This window comes from Balaenoptera acutorostrata, chromosome 10, assembly GCF_949987535.1.
Source record: "Balaenoptera acutorostrata chromosome 10, mBalAcu1.1, whole genome shotgun sequence".
Taxonomy (NCBI): domain Eukaryota; kingdom Metazoa; phylum Chordata; class Mammalia; order Artiodactyla; family Balaenopteridae; genus Balaenoptera; species Balaenoptera acutorostrata.
This window is the reverse complement of record NC_080073.1, coordinates 5166277-5189312: the sequence shown is the minus strand read 5'-3', so window position 1 is coordinate 5189312 and position 23036 is coordinate 5166277. Positions and strand designations below refer to the sequence as shown.

Sequence of the window (23036 nt, the reverse complement as noted above, 5' to 3'; positions counted from 1 at the left end):
AAGTGCAATGATCATAAAAGTTCGAATTATTCCTGGAAATCCCTAGAAGGTGCCTCACTAGAGACCCGCATCCTGCCTCAAAAAAGCCCAATACAACATCATTTTAATTTTTAGAACAAATTGCCGTTTCTTCAATTGAATGCTAAATGCAATACAATTGACCCCTGAACAACGCAGGGGGTCAGGGCTCTGACCTTCTCTGCAGTCAAAAATCTGAGTGCAATTTATAGTTGGCCTTCTGTATCCCTGGTTCCTTCATATCTGAGGTTCTGCATCTGTGGATTTGACCAACTGTGGGTAGTGTAGTACTGTAGCATCTACTCTTGAAAAAAATCTGGGTGTAAGTGTACCCATGCAGTTAAATCCCATGTTGTTCAGGGGTCGACTGTAGTTGCTTGGGTTGAGTGATAAATTGGCAAGTGAAAAGCTACTTAAAATGCCCTTGGGAGGAAATTTTAATTGCCCATTAACATGTGGTGTACATAGTATTGTTATGAACGCTATATAGCGATATGTGTGTGTGTGTGTGTATATATATACGTATATACACACACACATAGATGTATGTAAAATGCATACAGTTGTGCTCATTATTTAATTCCATTGAAGGACTCTTATTTAGAAATTAAATTATTTTAGCATTTTGCTGCTGGGAATACTTTGGCAATTCTATGACGGTTCCAACTTGCTGATTCTTACTTTTTATTGTTACTTTTGTAATTGATTTATCAACGTCTCTGACTTCCTTGATCTTTGTTTTCCTTTGTCCTCATTTAATTCCTCAACATCTTTGGGAGGGTGGATAAAGGAATCATTACACATTGGACAAGGCTTTTGATTTCTTTTTAATGGGCGTAAACCCTTAAAGCCACTCAGCTTCCTGCCTCAGCTTTCGCCGCCTTCACTGGCTGTTTCAGGCTTGATTACATCCTTTGCCCAACAGGATGCTGGTATTGAGTGCAGGAGGCGCCTAAATAATCAGTCGTACTTGTTCCCCTGTGAGGGTTTGGAGCCATGGAGGCTAAACGTGTGTGTGATACAACTCCACTGTATCTTCAGGCACCAGATGTGCTGTCCGTGTAAGTCGGGTCCGGAGCCGGGACTGAGGGCGCGGCAGATTCAGGTGCCCTGTCTCATTCCAGGGCAGCTGCCCAACGAGCGGAGCGCCTGACCCAGTCCCCTGCACTGTCTGCGTTTCCCCCTTGCATGTGGTTGAGTTTTCCTGAGTCAAATGCATCTGCTGTGGCTCTCTGTCTTTATCGTACAACGCACTCAACTTGACTTCCTTCCCCCAGCCATTATTGAATTGCAGCCTGTGTGCGTTTTGTCCTTGTTTTGTTTCCTCGGGTTGAGGGTAAGGCCTGGAAGGGAGAGGTACTGGCTTCGCCTTCCTTTCCTCCCTCGTAGTGCTGGGTGCGTGGTAATTCCGTAATTCTCCATAATCCTCTGTAACCCTTCAGCCCCTAACCTGGGGAAACAGTGAGCCTTCCAACAAGAGGAGGCAGCTGCTGACTGTGTTCACAGCGGAACCCAGAGGGAAGAGCGTGGCCTTGGGCGTGCAGCAGACCCGGGGTCATCCAGGGCCACCACCCTCCAGGCCTCTGACAACATCTGTCTAACCTGGCTCTGTTTCCTCATCTGTCACACGGTGTTCTTAGTGCTCATAGCAATAGCGCCATAATAGTAATCATAGCGAACGTGCAGAGCACTCAGTGCTGCGTGCCGGGGCTGTTCTAAGCTCCTATGGGTCTAAACTATAAGATGGAGTCTGTATTTATCCTTATTTTGCAGATGGGGAAACCAGAGCACGGAGAGATCAAGTAACTTGTGCCCCAGGTCACACAGCTGGGCAGTGGTGAAGCCGATTCCCATCCCTGCACTCTGGCTTCACACTTCCTGCTCTTAGCCACTCACGCTTGGTGCTGAGGAATAGACCCTTAAATGATGACTGCTGCTGTTGTTGTTACTATTATTAATTTACCCGAAAAACTGGGAGATGATTGACCGAATGTGTGGAACGTATTTTAAGGTCCTTTTTTGGAAAAGGAGGTGCTCACTAGATTTACTTCTCTGAGGACAGGGTCCTTTTGGTTTTCTCTTTCTATCCCTAGCACCTCTGGTGATTGGGAGCCTCTGGTGGGTGCTCGGTAAACATCTGTCGGCCGCTTGAGAGGGTGGGAGGAATCCTCATGGGCAGAAATCCTCTTGTGCTCGCTGTCAGGAGACCCACGAGGAGCATTGTGACCATGGACCTGTCACTGGGCCTCAGTCTCGTCAGCTGTAGTGAGAAATGGTACCACGGCATTGTTGTGGGAAGTAATCAAGATGCCCTAGGTGGGTAGGGTTTGTGCTGCTCAAACAAAATCTTCTCATTATTCTGCCTTTTGTTCACTGCTTTATAAATATTTTTCCCACAGACCACAAGGTTTTCTGAGCCTGGATATAAATGTGCTCACATGTTTGGTCAGTACAGTTATTGATTGACTTGTTTCTTTCTCCCTGTTACAGTCTTTAAAGAACAGTTACCTTGGAAAATGGCAGAGGCAGTTTTCCGTCCCCCAAAGAGGAAAAGAAGAGTGTATGAGAGCTATGAGTCTCCCCTGCCGATCCCTTTCGGTCAGGAGTGTGGTCCTAAGAAGGACTGTAGAATATTCCGGGCCGAGATGATAAACAGCAATGTGATTGTGAGGAACGCGGAAGATATGGAGCAGCTCTATGGGAAGGTATGCGCGGGCAGCCTCGGCTCTGCTGCGTCCTGACAGCCCTGCGCCAGCCGCTCTCTCCCCATCCACCCCCAGAAACAGACCATGAATGACCCATACGCTTTCCTTGCACTTTAGGCCAATGTAGGAATCAGGTGCCCCAAAGCCATAAGCCCAGAGGACAGCTCCCAGCCACAAACCCACATTTCGTCAGTGAAGCTGGGTCAGTGCATTGACCTTTCTTGTTTTTTGATTATAAAGGCAACACATGTGCATTGTAAAAAAAAAAAAATTCAAGCAATTTACAGAAATGTAATGGGTAAAAAGTAAAAATTTCCCTCTCACTGCCACTCCATCCCCAGAGGTAACCGTAGGGTGGCAGATTGTTCTGGCTCCGGACAAACCAGATGGGGCTTCAGCATGTCCTCTGCTCGCTCTCCTGGTTGAGGACCTCTTCTTACATGAGGACGAGTTCCAGTTTTTGCTTTTTCCATCAGCGATAGGTTTGGGATGAGATTGGAAGCTTGCTTATTTTTTCCCCCATAGCCAATTCAACACTGGAGGCATTTTTTTTTTTAATAAATTTATTTATTTATTTTTGGGTGTGTTGGGTCTTCGTTTCTGTGCGAGGGCTTTCTCTAGTTGCGGCGAGCGGGGGCCACTCTTCATCACGGGGTGCGGGCCTCTCACTATCGCGGCCTCTCCTGTTGCGGAGCACAGGCTCCAGACGCGCAGGCTCAGTAGTTGTGGCTCATGGGCCTAGTTGCTCCGCGGCATGTGGGATCTTCCCAGACCAGGGCTCAAACCCGTGTCGCCTGCATTGGCAGGCAGATTCTCAACCACTGCGCCACCAGGGAAGCCCCTGGAGGCATTTTTAAAGCAGCTTTATTGCGGTATAATTTACAGCCATAAGATTCACCCATTGTAAGTGCACGATGCAGTGACTGTAATAGATTCATAGAGCTGTGCGGCCACCGTCACAGTCCCCACGGCCCCAGAAGGTTCCCTGGTGCTCACTGTACTTCACCCCTGTCCCCACTCCCAGCCCAGGCACTCCTGATCTGCTTCCTGTTTCTGTCATGTGTCTTCTCTAGACATTTTATATAAAATACATGTTGTAGTCACCTTCCCAAAGTGGGGTACAGTGGCTGGCACTGACCCCAGTGAGACAGGGGTCAAGTACAGTCTCCTCCCCATTCGCAATATGTAACATTAAGCGGAGGCTTTGTGAAGTGCCCTACACGTGATTTATTCTGATTGTTCAGTCTGGGTGGGAGGGTATAGGGGGTTCATTTTATTATTCTTTCAGTTTTCTATGGGTTTAAATATTTTCTAATTTTAAGGAATGGGGGGGGGTGGGGAATCAATGTTTCTGGAGTCAGCGGGAAGGAGAAGAGTAGTGCTTCAGTTCTGCGTACAAGAGAATCCGAGAAGCTTTTTTGTTCCTGGGGGACGCAGCTCCAGCTTTTAGGCCACTGCTCCTGGTCCACGTGTGCAGAGGACATCCTGCCTCTGCCTGCCCTTCACCTTCAGCTTCCCAGCCCGGGACTGAGACCACTACTCACGAGACAGACGAGGTGCCCTGGAAACTTCCCAGCTCCCTTCAAACGATCGGAGAGAGAAAACGCTAAGGTGTTCGCCAGTAATCGTGAATTATCTGTAATCGGAGGGAAGATGTCAAGCTGTGAAAAATGCAGTGACTCTCTTGTTAACTCAAATAGTTACTCTCCCTCAGCTAAAAAATTGATAACTAATCCTGAACTCTATTTTTTCTCTTCCCGGAAGGGTTATTTTGGAAAAGGTATCCTGTCCAGAAGCCGTCCGAACTTCACAATTTCAGATCCTAAGCTGGTTGCCAAATGGAAAGGTAAACTTCTACAACATTCAGTTCTTTTGGCAAATTATCTTTTTCTTCATTTTTGGCTCTAACACCAGATTATACAGTAAAATTCTAGAAGAGAAGAAACGTGCCACTGGCAATTTTCCTGGTAAAAATGGCAACTAGAATAATTCTAATCAAGGTGAAAGGGTTCCTATGATGGGTGAAAATGTGTTTCGTCTAATTTCTGGAATTATCGAAAGTGTTATTTAGGCTTTTCTGTAGTAACAGCATTGCTCAGCAGAGTCCTGTGCGTGTGGAAGGTACTAGTAATTAAGTGGCTCCTCACCTATATGCAAGGTGGCTTTTATATTTTATTTCTAGAAATGGGATTTACAACAATAACCATGACATTGATGTATTTGTTAAAACATACTAATGTATATGGTTCCCATTTGCTGTTCCTCTTTAATTTATAAATCTTTCATCTGGGTGTATTTTTCTAAGGGAGTCTCATGGTAATTACATAACCAATACCAGCAGGTTAAAACAGAATTAGAAAGGATTTTTTAAAACATCTAATTGCAAGAAAAAATACAAATTAAAACTGCACTGAGATACCATTTCAGCAATCAGAGTGGCAGAAATCAGAAAGTTTGACAATGTGCCCCATTGGTGAGCCCCTGAGAAACACTCTCATGCGTTGCTGGTGGGAGTGCAGGTGGTATGGCCATTACGGAGGGGACTTGACTGTCTCGAAAAATCATATATACATTTACTCCCCACCATCCTCCTCTCCCCCTAACCCCTGGTAACCTTAATATGCTTTCTGTGTCTTTGATTTTGCCCATTCTAAATATTTCATATAAGTGGAAACCTTTTGTGTCCTTCACCTAGGATAATTTTTTCAAGGTCTATCCATGCTGTAGCATTTATCAGAACTTTATCCTGAATACTATTCCATTGTATGATATACTTTGTTTTGTTTATCCATTTATCCAAAGATGGATATTTGGGCTGTTTCTACTTTTTGGCTGTTACGAGTAGTGCTGCTGTGAGCATTCACATACAGGTTTCCATGTGGACATACGTTTTCATTTCTCTTCTGTGTGTACCTAGGAGTGGACTTGCTGGATTATATGATAATTCTATTTTAATTTTATGAGGAACCACGAACTGTTTTCCATAACACCTGCGTCATTTTGCATTCCCACCAGCAATGCGTAAGGTTTTCCAATTTTTCCATATCCTCACCAACACTTGTTATTTTCTGTTTTTGTTTTTGATGATAGCCATTTTAATGGGTATGAAGTGGTAAAAGTTTTTCATTTTAATGAAGTCTAATTTATCGTTTTAATTTTTTTTTTCTTTTCATGTGCTTTTGGTGTCATACTAGGGAACCGTTACCAAATCCAAGCTTGTGTAGATTTTCCCTGTGTTTCCTTCTAAGAGGTTAATAGTTTCAGCTCTTAAGTTTAGGTCTTTGATCTATTTTGATTTTATTTTTCTATGATGTAGGGTATGGGTCCAGCTTCATTGTTTTGCCTGTGGATATCCAGTTGCCCAATATATGCATTTACTTTTAACCCAGCAATTCCACTTCTGGGAATTTATCTTAAAGATACGCTGGCAAAAATATGAAAAGAAAGAGCCCAAGGCTATTCATTGCAACACTGTTTCTAATGTTAAAAGACTGGAAACAACCAAAATGTCCATGGAAGGTGGGGATCCCAGCTGAATGAACTATAGACCATTCATATAATGACATGCTGTGGAGCTGAGGTAGGAACGGGCCATCACTAGGATATATTTCTAAGCAAAGAAAGCAAGGTAAAGGAAAGTATGCTATGGCTTATCTAGGGGGAGGGGAATATAAATATATTTTTGAAATGTAAGGAAGGATAAAATCATAGTTTTTTTTAATGCCTATGGTCGAGGGGATGGAACAGGATGGAGAGAGAGGTGAGACTATAGATTTGACCTTGGAACCTTGTAAGTGTATTACATGACAACAAGGTGGTGTAGCCACAGAGGAAGCTATTTTGAGTGACTTTAAAACATGGGAATTTGACTGTTCAGTCCTAATGGGATAGACTTTGTATCTCCTGCCACAGTGTTGTTTAACAAACCACCCCAAAATTCAGTGGCTCTCAACAGCAAGCAGATTGCTCATTTGAGTTTCCAGGTTTGCTGGGTCGGTCCACTGATCTAGGCTGGATGTGCTCATCCGTCTGGTTAGTTATGGGTCCACTGGCTGCACTGTTAGAAGTCCAGTGATGGGTGTAGCTGGACTCACTGGTGTCTGGTTGTCTGTTGGGTGGCTGTCAGCCGGTCTGGGATGGCGTCCAGCGGGATGAGGGGGGGAGGGTACCGGGTATGTCGTCCTCCACAGGCCAGCCCGGGCATGTTCTCACGGTGACTGTGGATGTACTGAACCATTTAGAGATGAAGTGATATGAGGAATCTGTTTCAACGTAATCTGGGGGCCAGGGGAGTGGGCAGAAGAACAGGTGGAGCACCATTGGCCATGAGTTAATTTAAAGCTGAGTGATGGGGACATGGGAATTTATTATACTGTCCTCTCTACTTTTGTATGTTTTCAATTTTTCCATAGAGTTTTTAAAAGGGAGAAAAAAAGTAGAGCAAGTAGCATAATGACCCTGCCTGTCCCCATCACCCGGCTTCAGCAGTTACTAATATTGGGCCCCCCCAAAAATAGAAAGTTTTCAAATAGTGTAATGGTCTTAACAGTTGAGAATCTTTTCCTGATCTATGTAGTAACTAAGTTTTAAGTAGGGTAGAAATTTGAAGGAAATGAATTTAGGCCAAGGAAACAGAGATTAAGGTTGTGGGCTGCCCTCAGGAAGTAGATCTCAAATGTCCGTTTCAACATTTTGGCTTCAACCTCATCTTCTATCCCCTCTCCACCCACCCTTTTCTACTCGTTGGTACCACGGCCACCTTGGGCTGCTGGCCGATGTGTGAAACTGCCATGCGTTTGCCATCCCCAGCCTTTGTGCATGGTGTCCTCTGCCTTTTTCCCCTGGTCCGCCTGGCGAACTCTTACTCATCCTTCAGAGCCCCACTCAATTACTCCTTCTCCTTTGTGTTTTTTCCTAACCCTTCCAGGTAAAGTAAGCCAGTCCCTTTACAATACGTACTGTCCTTGCTCAGGAAGGGTTAGAATCAGCTTGGGTTAGAATCAGTCATGTCTGGTCTGTCTCCCCAACTAGAGTGTGAGTATCTCAAGGAGAGGGGATTTGCTTTATTACTTCTGTATATCTTGTGCTTGGCACATGGAAGACTGTCAGTAAAACGTGCTAAATTGTAGCTTGTTGTTAAATTACCAGAGGAGGGAGGTCTCCTTAGGTCAAATTACTAAGGAGATAGGAGTCTGTGAACTCACCTCCCTAGGATTTTAAAGCCGAACATCATCAATTCCAGGCCTTTAGAGCACCAGAGAGGAGGCCGAGTATGGAAAAGGAAAGATGAGCTGCCCAAAGGCAGGGTCAGGGAGGACCAGGACAAAAACCCACACCGTTAGTGACCTGGTCAACATTTTACGCGGAAAGACTCTTCCAGCCAGATGCCTAGAGCTGGAACTAGAGCCTGGAACTCCCAAACCCACATCCAGAGCTAACACCGCCATGAGATCTACTTCAACATCCCTTTCCTTAGGCGGATGTGAGCAGCTGTCACAGAAGATGCTTGATGGAACACGGAGAACGGGGGTAAAGTGTGTAACTTTAGGGCTTCGGTACTCTCACCTAGAAGTTGAGGGCCTGAGCATTCGGAGGTGGCAGAGTTTCCCCTTCCATGCTGTCGCTGCTTAGCTGGAGTGTTGAGAAGGATTCCGAGGTCACATCTAAGCCCAGCAAGAGCCCTGACGGGTCAGCAGCGCCTGCCAGGGCGTGGGTGCAGGGAGTGATGGTGTGTAAAGCACCTGTTTGGCTGCTTGGACAGGATTCATCAACCTTCTAGGTGTGAGATTTTGTGAATCTTGAAATTCTTTGTCTTTTCTAGGTTATCAGTGTTTTCCCCCTTAAGGAAAATTTGTCTAAACTAATACAACTTCTTTGTTGTTGCAGATGTGAAGACAGACATGCCTGTAATCACGTCAAAAAAGTAAGTCTTGGTGGACTTTGACCTTGGGCAAAATTATGGTTTAAATCAGATCTGTTTTCAGGTAGCCTTTTCTGGTGTGGTTGTCCACACCTTTTTTGTGTGTGTGTGGTAGTAGTAGTAGGTGTGTCCTTGAAAAATTTGTCTGAATTTAATGTGGATCAAATCATGTTTGAATTGTACTAAGTTTATTTTTAAAAATAATCCTAAGCCAAAACCTTTGCCAGTTAAATTCCTTCCAGAATATGAACGCTGATCCTGTAACATATGTTGTCTGTAAGCACTAAGGTACTTAGGTTTGGAGCTGGCCTCCTGCGCTGTGTGGGCGTAAACAGCCCTGTCCTTCATCGCTCCACACTTGCGGGGTTAGAGGAAGCCGCTTTCCCAGAGGCTCTCACACAGACCACCCACACAGCCATGATCCTTCCTTCCTCTGGGCTTTTGTTTATGCTGTTCGCATTTCCCAGAACACTTCTCCCTAACCTACCAGGCACGCGTGCTGCTGGCTATTCCTGCACATCCAGCCTACGTGCCAGTTTCCTGGAGCGTCTGCGCGCCGCCCTTTCCTCCACTGCCCCCGCAGAATCTGCCTTGGCGCCTGTCGCTGTGCCTTACATCACACACTGGGCTCACACTGTCATTTGTCAGAGGGCAGGGACCATGCCTGGTTCCCCTCTGCAGCCCCACACCCAGCGCTCCCTTGGTAGGATTTTGTTGAGTAAATGTTCCTCATTCTAAACGCTCGTCATCCCTGCGGGACAGCTCAAGTTGCAACTCTTCCATGAAGCCTTCTGAAACCGCTCAAGCCTACAGTGGTTCTTCATCTTGTTTCTGGCACGTACTGACAGAATCTGACAGCTCCTTTTCATGCTCTGAAACCCCACGGCCAGGGAGTGCCCTAGAGGCAGTGGCACCTGGGAGATCTCAGGGGCTGCTCTGGCCATAGCCACAGGCTGGGGACGGCGTGAGGCCTGAGAATACCTGGCCGAGCCCCCATTCCACCGGGGACTGCAGTGTAGACAGGCTGCTGCAACCAACACTAGGATGCAGAAACAGCAGAAGACCGTTCCTCAGAACCGCATCCCGATCGGGCTGGCAGGACAGATGACACGGCAGCAAGCCCGTTTGAATATGTGAGGTTCTTGGTGGGGGAGACTGCCGCCCCCCGATCTGAAGGTCATCCCTCAGGTAAGCTCTGTAGAATGTGCAACGTTCTAGGAATTTTATTGACCCTTGCGTCAGTTTCCTAGGGCTGCCGTAACAGAGTACCACAGACTTGGCGATTTTTTGTTTTTGTTTTTGTTTTTTTGGCTGCGTGAGGTCTTAGTTGCGGCAGGCGGGATCTTTGGTTGCGGTGCGCGGGCTCCTCTCTAGTTGTGGCACGTGGGCTCTGTAGTTGCGGCACGTGGGCTCTGTAGTTGCGGCACGGGCTCAGTAGTTGCAGCGTGCAGTCTCAATTGCCCCACAGCACGTGGGATCTTAGTTCCCCGACCAGGGATCGAGCAGGCATCCCCTGCATTGCCAGATGGATTCTTAACCACTGGCCCACTAGGGAAGTCCCAAACTTGGCAATTTAAGAGAACAGAAATTTATTCTCACACTTCTGGAGGCCGGAGGTCCCAAATCTTCCATTTGCAGCGAACATCCTTCTTCACCTCTGGGGTGAAGAAGGCTAGTAATTACTGGCCTTCTTCACCCCAGAGGTGAAGAAGGATGTTCGCTGCAAATGGAAGAGGTGTGTTTGAGGGCAGAGGCACCTGAGAAGCTGAGCTGTATTCAGATGGCCCCGCTCGGTGTTCCTGGGGCCCCGGCACGGGTCTGCATCACCCGGCCCTTGGCTGCTTCTCATCGCAGCTCCCACCTCCTCCTGCTCTCCCCTTATGTTTTCCAACTTGTACGTTTTACTCTTCTCTTCCTGCTGCTTCTCCAGCAGTGTTCAGGGTTCATCACAGCAGGACTTTTTAAGGCATCGCCAGCCAGTGAGAGGACAGCTTCCGCTCTGTGCCCCATTGCCGTGTGTCGATCACAGGCTGAGTCAGAGGCTTTCTTCCACAGGCTTTAGCAGCCGCTGTTGCATTAAGCTTCCATAAACAAACATCTGAGGTCATTAGAGGCGGGAAAGCGGTGTGATCCCGGCATTCGGCAGAAGAGCAGAAGGTGTCAGGTGCTGAGTGGCTTAGCCGAGAATCACGGAAGAGCCAGCTCCGGAACCCAGATCCGGCACAGTGCTCGACCCACACGGCTGCCCCTGCTCCCGAAGAGCGATTCACTAAGGTGTACGTTTCCATCCATTAAAATGTCATTTGTTTTTTTAAATGTAATAGGTATTGAGTCAAAATGATTTTGTTTTTCCAGTCTCCCCGGAAAATCCCACAGTCATAAAGTAACAAATATTTATTGAACACTTACTGTGTGCTGAGCACTTCACATACCTCCTCTCCTTTCATCCTTGCACAGCCCCCTGAGGCAGGTACAGTTATCCCCGAGCCTTGGAGGGGAGGGCACGTAGCTGGTACGAGAACCTCGTGCTCACAGTGAGGGCTTGAACTCACATCTGCCTTGACCGCTCTGCTGCTAAGAGCTGAGCGGGGACCTGTGTGCATGTGTACACTCGCACTCTCTCTCTCTCTCAGTTCCACGTCTCCTGCTCAAAGTGGAAACTGTTGAACCTTTAATGCTGTGGTTCTTTCACATATTTTAAATCAGGGAATTTGATGAAAGTTGGGGATCCCTTCCCCAGGAAAATACACATGACACGAAAATTTGTGTTCAGACACAGGAGATTCATAGACCCATGAAGGCTTTAGCCAATGTTACAGGTGACATGATGAGCATAGATCCTTTTAGATCTCTCATATGAAAGTCCTTCTAACTGCACATGAGAGAGGCTGTACCTTTCATACAGGAGAGGAGACACCCTGCTGCTCGCTGGGCAGCTACGTTTTATGCTGATTATAAAAAGGAGTGCATACGTGATCCTTATGAGGTAGTAGTACTATTATCTCCATCTTAGGGGTGGGGAAACGGCACAGAGCAGTTAAGTCATTGGCTTTGTCACCCAGTTATGAGGGACAGAGGGCTGAACACAAAACGTGCAGGACCAGAGTCCACGTGTGTAATCACTGCACCATCCTGCCTTGTAGCTGTAGAGCAGCCTTACCAGGTCTTAATCTTTACATCTAAGATACAGTCCCCAGTATATAGGGCTGCATGCTTATCCCCGTGTAGGATAAGCAGGGTGTGGACAGCTTGGAGATTGTTCTGATGAATCAGGGTTAATCAGCCACAGATCTTTTTTTTAAAAACAGCAGAATGGGACTTCCCTGGTGGCACAGTGGTTAAGACTCCGCCTGCCAAGGCAGGGAACACGGGTTCAAGCCCTGGTCCGGAAAGATCCCACATACCGCAGAGCAACTAAGCCCGTGCGCCGCAACTACTGAACCTGTGCTCTATAGCCCACGAGCTACAACTACTGAAGCCCACGTGCCACATCTACTGAAGCCCGCGTGCCTAGAGCCTGTGCTTGGCAACAAGAGAGGCCACCTCAGTGAGAAGCCCACACACTGCAATGAAGAGTAGCCCCCGCTCACCGCAGCCAGAGAAAGCCCGCGTGCAGCAATGAAGATCCAACGTAGCCAAAAATAAATAAATAAAATAAATTTATTTTTTTAAAAAAACAGAAGCCAGCTTCCTTGCTTCACTGTGTGTAATTATCAGTTTACAGACTATGACATATCCCATCATCCATGCACAGGCAGGATACTCAAGGTGAAGAGAAAAGTGACGTCTGTCTTCCCACAAGCCACGTGTCTTCTTCGATGCTTTGCAGACTGATTGCTGTAGGTGGAGGCCAAAAGTGCTTGAGTTTTGCAATGTCTTTCGCCTTTGCGGATCAGATTCCACACACGTGTGGCGTCTTACGTCACGTGACGCAGCCCAGCAGCCTTGTCAGGTGTTGACGCTGCTTCAATAGGCAGAATCCTTTTGTCTTGCCTGTAACTTTTTGTAACTTGGGAAGTGTTCAGGGCTTGCCTTCAAGTTTAAGAAACTAAGCATGTATTTTCTCATTAAAATACACTTTGAAAATTATGGAAAAAAGGGCCATTTTTTATTAAGATGCTTGGGTGTATGTAACTATAATCATTTCTTTCCATACACAGTGGAGACATTAGTAAGTACTGTACTGTGAAAAATGTTTATTAAAATTCTCATTTTGCTTTCCAATACTAAACGAAGACTTTTTGCTATGACTGAGATACATATCTGAAAACATGACATCCAAAATTGAAAATAATGCAAAACAAACCCTGACAAAGGATGGCCATTTTCTCTTTAAATTTACCTAAATCATTTGGTCCACCAGTTTTAAATTGCATAAATTTTCACACTTTGTTAAACTGGGGTCATTTTTTTCAAATTAAGCAAATTAGATGAAGCTGTGTAATAAAAACAAAAAGTAATAGGGCTTCCCTGGTGGCGCAGTGGTTAAGAATCCACCTGCCAAGACAGGGGACATGGGTTTGAGCCCTTGTCTGGGAAGATCCCACATGCGGTGGAGCAGCTAAGCCCGTGCACCACAACTACTGAGCCCGCACGCCTAGAGCCCGTGAGCCACAACTACTGAGCCCGCACGCCTAGAGCCCGTGAGCCACAACTACTGAGCCCGCATGCCTAGAGCCTGTGCTCCGCAACAAGAGAGGCCACTGCAATGAGAAGCCTGCACACTGCAATGAACAGTAGCCCCCGCTCGCCACAACTAGAGAAAGCCCGCGTGCAGCAACGAAGACCCAACACAGCCAAAGATTAAAAAAAAAAAAAAAAAAGTAGTAGATAATTATCGCAGAGCAGTTAGAAAATGCAAAAAAGTATAACGAAAACAACCTATAGCCCATCATTGAGAAGAACTATAGACATTTTGGCATACTGCCTTCCCATCTTTTTCACACATTCCACTGTCTTTTAAATATTGAAATTTAAGTGTTGTCACTAACAGAATTTCTATTTGGCAGGTATCAGCGTAGCGTGGAATGGGCCACAAACCTCATGCGAAGACGAGGCCAGGATGAGAGCACAGCGCGTAGACTCCTTGAGGATTACACGAAGCCCCTTCAGCATCTTTGTCTGCAAAGGAATGAAGAGGGCCAGTTGTGTAACGAGCTGAACTATGAAATGGTTTCCAAAACGGAAGGGACAGAAGATAGAGAGAAACTTTCTGCCACGAATGGGGTTGCAGGAAAGTCGCGTGATCTGGAGGATCCCAGCAAGCGATCAGACCGCCTGCAGGAGGGCTCCGGGCCTGACCCGATACCTACCCACGGCTCCGATGAACACGTGGCAGAGGTCACCGCTCCTCTGCCCCTCGTCCACTGCGGCAAACAAGATGCTCTCCTCCCGCCCTCTGGCGCTCAGCCTGGGGACAGCAGCCAACGAGCGGGTCTGGTCCCGGCCAGGGAGAGAGGGCCTGAGCACCACTACGTGCTGGTGGAGGAAGTCGTGTGTGACGCGAGTGAGAGGGAAGATGCCCCAGGTGGGGACGTAAGTAGAAGGAGAGAGATCACCTCCTCCAGAGCCATCTGTGTCTGGCCCAGAGGAGATGCTGGCCAACAGGGACGTCCCTTACTCGGAACCAGTAGCAGGCCTGTGTTCAGCACCCGGGACATGTGAGAGCTGGTGCAGGACCCACACTGCAGACCCTTCAAGGGCACCAGCCAGCCCTGGGTCCCAGCCCTGAGGGCTCAGTAGTCGTGAGGGCTGTTTCAACTGAAACTTCAAAGTCTGTGAATAGCTTAACTTTAAAAAATATATGAATATATATATAATATTTAAATAACATATATCTGTAATACATAACATAACATAAAGTAAATCAGGTCCAGTAACATTCTCTCCCTTGCCAGGGAGAATAAGAAATGCAACGGTAGTTATGCAGTCTTGAGTGCAGCGGTGGGCAGGGGCTCACGTGGGGCGGGCAGCCCTCACAGGAGGAGCCTGGGCGCAGAACTAGATCCACTTCATTAAGGGACCTACAAGATAATTGCCCCAGCATCACCTGTAGCAGCTAAAAGTGAAAAACAGTCTAATAGTTAAGTAACATGAGAAACACCCGTTTGAAGAAATATCTCGCCTTTAGAGTGGAGTTTATGAAGTCTCATTAAGAACCTAGGCATATGCTCGTGAGGTGCAGTTGGGTGAAAAAAAGCAACACATAAAACTGACCAACAAAATGATCACAACTGCAGGAAAAGTTCATGGGCAATAAAAGAAAGGAACTAAGTCAAAATGTTAATACAGTTGACCCTTGAAAAACATGGGTTTGAATGTGGGTCCCCTTATGAAAGGATTTTTTTCAGTAGTAAATACTGTACTGCTGCACGACCTGCGGTTGGTTGAATCTGCAGATAGGAAGGAGCGCAGACGTGGAGGGCCAGAGCTGGCTGCGAGTTACGTGCAGACCTTCGACTGCCCGGAGAGTCAGCACCCCAGCCCCCTTGTTGTTCAAGGGTCAGCTGTAGTAGAAAAACGAAAACTTATTCTTCTACATAAATAAATTATTTTTTAACAGAATTAATCCAACAAATGTGAATCTGGGAAATTTAGAAGAAAACGTTTGTTTTAAAATGCACCCTCCTCCAGGTAACATGTAGTGCTTCCATTTGTTCTGTATGTATTTTATTTTTCTCTTCAGTTGTCGCCAAAAAAGAGACTGATATGCAGAAGAAATCCATTTAGGATCTTTGAGTACTTGCAGCTCAGCCTGGAAGAGGTATGTTCCCGGCATGTCATCTTCTCAGCTGTCTGTCTCTGGGCCCGGGCAACGGCGTATAGATGAGTCCGCCTCAAAATGCAGTTCTGCGTGCGGTTCAGCACTGAGGTCGCCGCAGGCAGAGTCCACAGTCGGCCTGCCTGCGTTTCACTCCTCGGCCTTCATTTCATCGATTCTAAGATGTCCAGTTGGGGGGGGCCTGCCCCGTATCATCCCACAGAGGTTTCACGGGGGTTGTCTGAGCACTTCTTTTCACATCAAGGTTTCAGATTGTCCAAATATTGTGTTACTAATTTTTACCAGCTTCTAAAAAACATACAGGTTTATTGAGACACAGAGTACATACCATACCATTCATTCTTTTAAAGTGTGTAGTGGTTTTTAGCATATTCATGGAGTTTCACCAGCTTTTCACAGGCTTCGATGTATTCCCCGAGTCATGTAGTGACTGCTCATTACGTAAATGGATTCTAGGTATTTCCTTCTGCAGAATTACCAACACGTGTTCCCTTTACTGCATTCTCAAAAGTTGCTGCAAGTGGCTTTCTAAACCTGCCTCGTATTTTCTGTCTGATTTGGGGTTCCTCTGTCCTGTGTTCACGCGGCCATCAGTCCCCGCTTTTTTGCTTATGTCTGTACTGTACCCGGATTTGACGACAGCGCCCCTTCCGCTGTCTCCTGCCCTTGGCTGTGCCCTTCTGCAGGCGTGCTCCTGCCTGTCTGGAGGCTCCTGCAGCAGCCAGCTCAGTGCTTGGCGTATCTGTTGGTCTCAGGCAGTGCTTGTTGAAAGCGTCCACACTGGTCATTTCATAGATGTGTTCACAGAGAAGTGATTGTGTCTCCGTATTCTCTTCACCTGTTAGTCTGTGCTTCCTTCCTTGCAGTGAGGCCAGCGGTACAAAGAACAGGCTCTCAGAGCAGGAAAGGATGTTGGGATTTATTTACTCCATCTACTCATTTTACAAATGAGACAGCTTAGTCTACTGTTGAACACAGTAGCCACTAGCCGCATGTGACTGTTTAAACTAATTAAAATTGTGCAAAATTAAAAATTCTTTTCTCGGTTGTGCCAGCCACGTTTCAGACGCTCAGCAGGCACACGTGGCTACTCTGTTGGACAGCGCTGGGGACACCATCCTCTAGGTCCCTGACCTCTCTGAGCCTCAGATTTCTGCTCTGTAAGATGAGGGTGATGTAACACCTTGTTCATAATATGTTCTGGAATTAAATAGTGCACGTGATGGCTTCAGCACCGTGCCGGGTGTATCGTAGGTGCTCAGTAAGCATTGTGCCTGCTGTTTCTGTTATTACCATCATTAAGTCACTTGTAAAAGCTATTTAGTGGCTGCTTGGAACTCTTGCAATCAGTGTTTAGCAGGGACTTCCTATGTGCCAGGCACTGGGCTGAGTCCTAACTGTCCAGAGATAAGCAGAACGTGGCTCTGGTCCTAAGACAGCCAAAGATTGCAGCTCAGTGCGATGGGCACCGTGTGGTGCGTGGGCTGTGCCGGTGCTGCTCCTCTCGTGCGCCACGTCTGACATCTGTGAGGCGCTTGATAAGTATTTGTTAAATGGATGTGTACAAGGTGGGATGGGCACAGAAACTGGTGGGGTCCAAAGGGATGCGAGCCACCTGGAAAGACTTTACAGGGTTGGTGGTACCTGCAGGTGTTAAAGGGTAGATCGGGGATTGCCACGTGGACACGGGGGACGGCAGGCCCTTGCATGCAGCGTGGTCCCAGAAGCGGCCGCCCAGGAGGGGAGATCACGGAGGGCGCGTCTACGAGTTGGGGGTCTGACCTGGTCCTGGTGGCCCCGGGGCACTGCAGTTGGCTGTGCAGGGGAGTGGCAGGGACCAGAGCTGGCATCCGGGTGAGGGCAGGCTGGAGGGCTGAGCCGTCGGGAGGCAGCCAGCCTCTCGGCTGTAGGGGCGGCAGCAGCGGGCGGAGGGCGAGGCTTCGGTGTCAGAAGCTGGGGGCTGAGCCTCACTGCCCCAGGCGGGGACCAGCTGGTGCTTTTCACTGACTCCGTTGCTCCCTCTTCCCGCACGCCCGCTGAAGCAGTGCCACGGTGATGGGAGACAGGAGATGAGGTGGTTCTCATTCTTGGAGGCCGCTCGCTTCCTGAGAACATTCCAGAGACACGTTGCAGAAGCTTCCAGGGAGCGTGCAGTTAAACCCGGCTCCGCTTCCCAGTTCTGTTTTGGCAGGTTTCCTTGGATGAATCGCCCGTGTTTGGTGGCACTGCCCGCACAGTGTAGCGTGTTTCCATAAATGTCCCTCAGGGACACGGGCAGCCCTGCTGTGGTGATTCAAAGCGGTTCTTAGGTTTTGAGAATGGTAACACCGAGCTGACTTAGAGATCTGTCTCTGAGAGCTGTTTTTCATGTTAAGGCTTCAGGCCCTGACCAGATTTAGAGACAAGACATTAAAACCATCATTAAGCTCATCCGTCCATCTTATTAGTACTATCAAAGTAAAAAACTTACTCATGAGCTCTCCAGGGGCTAGTCTCCAGCCTCCACAGACCTCCCCGGTCTACTGATGACTTAATTCTAAATAAGGCCAACTCCATTGGATTAAGGTCCTCCCCATCTATAATAAGTGCCTAAGAGCAGCTTGCATAGGTTCATAAAAGCCATTTCAGGCCAATTAAAAACGAGGCTTTGGTTTCATCAGTTCTTAAGGAAATGTGTGTTTGCTGATAATGGAAAGTTTCTGAAGAACTTAGATTCTGATGGATACCAGGAGGTCATCTCTTCCTAGGCAAGGACTGGATTGAACCTTTCCCAGCTACCGTATCTTTTTAGAAAGGCAGGGAAACGAAATGAATTAGGCAGTTAGGTGCTTTGCATGCTTTTTTTTGGGGGGGGGGTGTGGAGGGGGGCTGTGCCTTGCGGTTTGTGGGATCTCAGTTCCCCGACCAGGGATTGAACCTGGGCCACAGCAGTGAAAGCAGCTCCTAACCACTGGACCACCAGGGAACTCCGAGCATGGTCTTTAAGTCTTCATGAAAGCTAACCTCATTAAATCTTTGAGAAGGCTTGATCATCCCCATTTTCTAGATGAGGTGGGAGGGTTTAAGTGATACTTCCAAGCTGTTAATGAGATTTCAGCCCAGGTCTGCTTATCTCAGAGTATCTTCCTGTTCTACCACTGTGAACCCAGAAGGGAAAGTTGAGGGAAAACGAAAGGGAAAGCAGGACTTGGCGTTTTGAGGAACCACCTTTTCTTTTCTGTTGCACCTTTTGGCCACCACCTGTGTCCGTCTGAAGAAGCAGTGTTTGTGTTAATAAGTAGTGGGCCACAGGAGAGCAGGGGGCAGGCTGTTACCAGTAGCTAAAGGAGAAGCAGGGCAGTGTCCACCCTGAGGAAACAGAGCGGAGAGACCTGCCCTGGGCGGCCTGGCCACGTGCTCCAGACCGTGGGCGGGATCCACACCTGTTTCTTTATTCTTTCAGCACACGCATTGAGCCCCTTCTCGGTCAGGGGCACGGCAGGCAGAGTTTCTGTCTCACAGAGTTTACGTTCTAGCTGGAGAGACACACCTAAGAAAGGTACTTTCAGGCGAACATAAATGCTCTGAGGAAGTCGATCGGGACGGGGTCACGCAAACTGGGTGGTCGGGGAGGAGCTCTCTGAGGAGTGACCTTTGACTCCGGGTGTGGGAGCGGCAGTTACACAGGCAAAGGCAGGACTGAGCTCAGTGTGTCCGGGGACGGAAGTGAAGCGACCCTCTAGGGAGAGCGCTGGGCGAGTGCCACGAGGCGCCTGGGAGCCAGGGGCCTTCACGTGCTGAGAAGGTAGCTCGGGCTGCCCTAGGGGACAGGCTGTGGGGCCGGAGCACAGAGGCCTTTGCAGAAGTCCAGGTGGGAGGCGGTGGCGGCCAGGATCAGGGCACTGGACCCAGAGAAGCAGGCCCAGCAGGTAACCACCTGCATCTTCAGAGAAGCTCTCGATTTGGACCTGGGTAGAACGAAAGTAGTTCTCAGGGACTTCCCTGGTGGCGCAGTGGTTAAGAATCCGCCTGCCAGTGCAGGGGACACGGGTTCGAGCCCTGGTCCGGGAAGATCCCACATGCCACGGAACAACTAAGCCCGTGTGCCACAACTACTGAGCCTGCGCTCTAGAGCCCCCAAGCCACAACTGCTGAAGCCCGCGCGCCTAGAGCCTGTGCTCCGCAACAAGAGAAGCCACCCCAATGAGAAGCCCGTGCACCGCAACGAAGAATAGCCCCTTTCACCACAACTAGAGAAAAGCCCACGTGCAGCAACGAAGACCCAACAACAGCCAAAAATCAATCAATAAAATTTAATAAATAAATAAATAAAGCAGTCCTCAAAGCATTGTACTCTTAAAAATTATTGAAGGACCCCAAGGAGCATTTTTATGTGGATTATATCTGTCAGTGTTTACCAAATTATAAATTAAAATGAAAACTTAAATATGTGTTTATTAACTCATTTTAAAATAATGATAATAAACCCACTATACATTAACATAAATAATATTTTTATTAAAAATAACTCTATTGTTTCAAAACAAAACAAATCCAGTGAAAAGAATGGCATTTTTTTCATTTTTGCAAAGACTTTAAGGTCTGGCTTAAGAGAAGTCCCCTGGATTCTCACATCTGCTGCTGCACTCAGTCTGTTGTGGTGTCACGTGTCTTGGAGCCTCTGGGGAGAATGAGTATGAACGAGGCCAATAATGCCTTGATCTCACAAAATGGTTTTGACTTTGAGAGCTCCAGCAAGCGTCATGGGGACCCCAGGATCCCCAGACTGACCACACTTCGAGGACCACTGCTGTAAAGAGAAATGTCATCAGGTGGCCAGGAGAGGATGACGGTGGGGTGGATTGGGGCAATTCCTGAGGGTCAGGAAGGTGTTTCCTTAGCAGGACCTTGTCGCTGCTTAAAAGCCCTGCACTTTCACAGCCTGTGTTCTCTTGAGTCCTGAGCCCTGGGCTGGGAGGATAAAAGCCATCAGCACCACCGTGGTGGAACAGAAGCCTGAGGGCTCAGGGCAGGGACCGCCTTCCTGCTGCCACCTGCACCAGAGGGCCCTCCAGGGTACCTGAAATCTCATCTTCCATCCTCCTGTTAAAAAAGAAAGTAGCATTTAGAGCCACTGTTTCTTCGTCACTGACTGCTACAGACCAGTCTCACCTGAGCTGTTCAGGCACGAACGCAGATCCCAATCCCCTTCTACGGGCAGAGCCAACACCGGGGCCTGTTTGCTGTTGTCAGTGCTTGGCATCGTCTTGTTTTTGTCAGAAAGTTATTTCTATTTCCACGTCAGTGTGATTTTACTCGACTGGGCCTGACCTTGTCTGCCGTTCCTCTTGCCTCCCTATGTGAGTGAAACATGGTACCTTTTAATGAAGTTAATGGAAAGATGGGGTTTACTCGATCGGAAATCACTTTACAGCAAGAGTGACCAAGAAACTCATTTGGTTTACACAAACCAAGTCTACGTTGCCCACTTTCCACAATTTTCTACTTATTTTTTTCTATAAATTCTTAGTTTAGTAAGGTTATTTGACAGAGGAAAATCCAATGAGCAAAGGTTTCTGTTGTTGTTTTTGCTATTTACATCGTTTTTCAATTTAGCTGTGTGGTTTTTATAAAGAAAAAATACATGGAAAATTTCATAGAAATGTTTTGTACTGACTCTAAACCATTTTATGACATTCATATTTTAATCCTTGAAATTTGAATGAACCATTTATGTTTAAAAATATGTGACCATTTGGATGGTGATACGGACATTAATTTGTATTTAAGGCAAAGAGAAATCAGTCTGTAAAATAATTTCTCAACGTGGAACAGTTTCTGATGAGCATTTTCTGCTTGCCCTGTTTTTAGGCCTTCTTCCTGGTCTATGCTCTGGGATGTCTAAGTATTTACTATGAGAAGGTAAGATGTTTTATTCAGACATAGTCCACTTAAAATTTCCCTGATGTTAAAAGCAGGTTGTAGTAATTTCCATATTGCTTTAATACAAATGTGTCCACTTTCACTGGTTAAAATTGGAATTGAATTTTTTCTCTAAGTTTAGGCTTTGGGTCCTGAATTGGGATTGTTCAGGCAAAAGCCAGCTTTGACCCTTTCAGACTGAATTTCGTTCCCAGAGACTAGGAGGAGAGCAGTATCTTACATAATCAGGAAATCTGTCAGAGCGGTACCAAAAATTAACAGCAAAAATAGAAACTACCCATGTTTAGCACCTGCTTTGGTAAAGGCTGTGAGTTAGGAGCTTTATATGCAGTAATTCTAGTCCTCACTTGTGCCTGTAAAGACTTTTATAGACGAGGTAACCGAGGCTCAGGAAACAAGTAACTCACCCAGGGTCACACAGCTGGTCTGGTTGGAATTAGTATTTGAACCTCTGTCCGGACAGCTCCAAAGCCCATGATTTTGTGCTGTATCCTGCTGCCCTTAGCAGAACGTTAATCCCAATGCTTGCCTCCTGGTAGAGGAATTGGGGGGTGGAAGTCGAGACTTCACCGTACACTTTTGTACTTCTTGAATTTTAGACCATGTGAATCCAATACCTATTCAGAATAATTCACGTGAAATTAAGATGAAAAAGGTAAGCAGAACATTAGAACAGAGAAAATACATTTTATTCTGTTGTTGGGGGTACGTATTTTGTCATTCATCCGCTTCTAACTGTGTAAGTCCCCTTCATGAGTATTCCAGTGGTTTGGAAGCGGGTGTCTGGCTGACAGGTGACCCATTGTCTCAGAGGGGGGCCATCCTTAGCCCACCCCACCTCCTCCCCTGGGCCTTCACTGACATTTGTCGGGGCGTTCCAGCTGCTCTGTAGAACCCTCAGCCTCTGAAACTTGCTGGGCTGTCCAAGCCGGAAGTTCAGCCTTCTCCACAAGACTGTTGCTTGTTTTGGAAGGGGGGGTGGATTTCAAGACCACACACATATGGAGTTTCCACCTTAGGAACAACTGGGTTTTTTAAAAAAAAAAAGGAGAGAAGAAAAAACAAACCCAACTCTAGCTCATATTTATGGTGTTAAAATCTCAGGCTGAGACAAACTGAGCAAGTCTCATTGAGTGACTGATCCGTAAACCAACTGAAGGACTGGTCGTTTTACTCAGCACTGAAATGAAGCGGAAAACCTTCCAAGCTTACCTGGTCTTTCCTGTTGTGTTTTTGTGTTGACACATCAGAATGTTCTCTGAACCTTTCTCAGTGTCTTCAAGTCTGACCTTAGAAACAAAATTCCCTTTGAAGCAGTTGGATTACTAACTTGTGCCTTGAGATTAATTTTCTAGTTTCAAAGACTAAATGGAACATCTTTTTATAAAAACTTTTACAGAATTATTTTTGGCTTTTCTGAACGTGGCCTGACATACCGCAGCTACCCATTAGGGTCCGTGCATGCTGGAACACGCGCCCTCTGGCTTTGGTGGACACCCGGCCCGCCCCCATTCCTCTGCCTGGACTGTTCTCCCACCAGCAGCCCCTCCGCTGCCCTCCCCCGCTTCGCTTGGCTGCTTCCAGTCTGCAGGGTTGCTGTCTCATGGGGGCCTCTCACAGGTCCTCTGGGGCAGTGCTGTCCAGTAGAAATATGATGGGAGCCTCAGATGGGAGCCACATGCATAGTTTT

At 47.2% G+C, this 23036-nt stretch overlaps 1 protein-coding gene across 2 annotated transcripts in view; it reads left to right on the top strand.

Moving 5' to 3' along the window:
* The window catches only part of TSEN2 (tRNA splicing endonuclease subunit 2), a 50677-nt gene that overhangs the window by 3428 nt on the left and 24213 nt on the right, over positions 1-23036 (top strand). For both annotated transcript variants that reach the window (XR_451986.2, XM_007192592.2), the window contains exons 2-7: positions 2509-2723; positions 4488-4569; positions 8610-8646; positions 13653-14178; positions 15329-15406; positions 21275-21325. Coding sequence is in view for 1 of the 2 variants with exons in the window: in XM_007192592.2 (XP_007192654.1) it covers positions 2535-2723; positions 4488-4569; positions 8610-8646; positions 13653-14178; positions 15329-15406; positions 21275-21325 (963 nt within the window). In the remaining variant the exon portion in view is untranslated. The remainder of the gene's footprint in view (positions 1-2508; positions 2724-4487; positions 4570-8609; positions 8647-13652; positions 14179-15328; positions 15407-21274; positions 21326-23036) is intronic.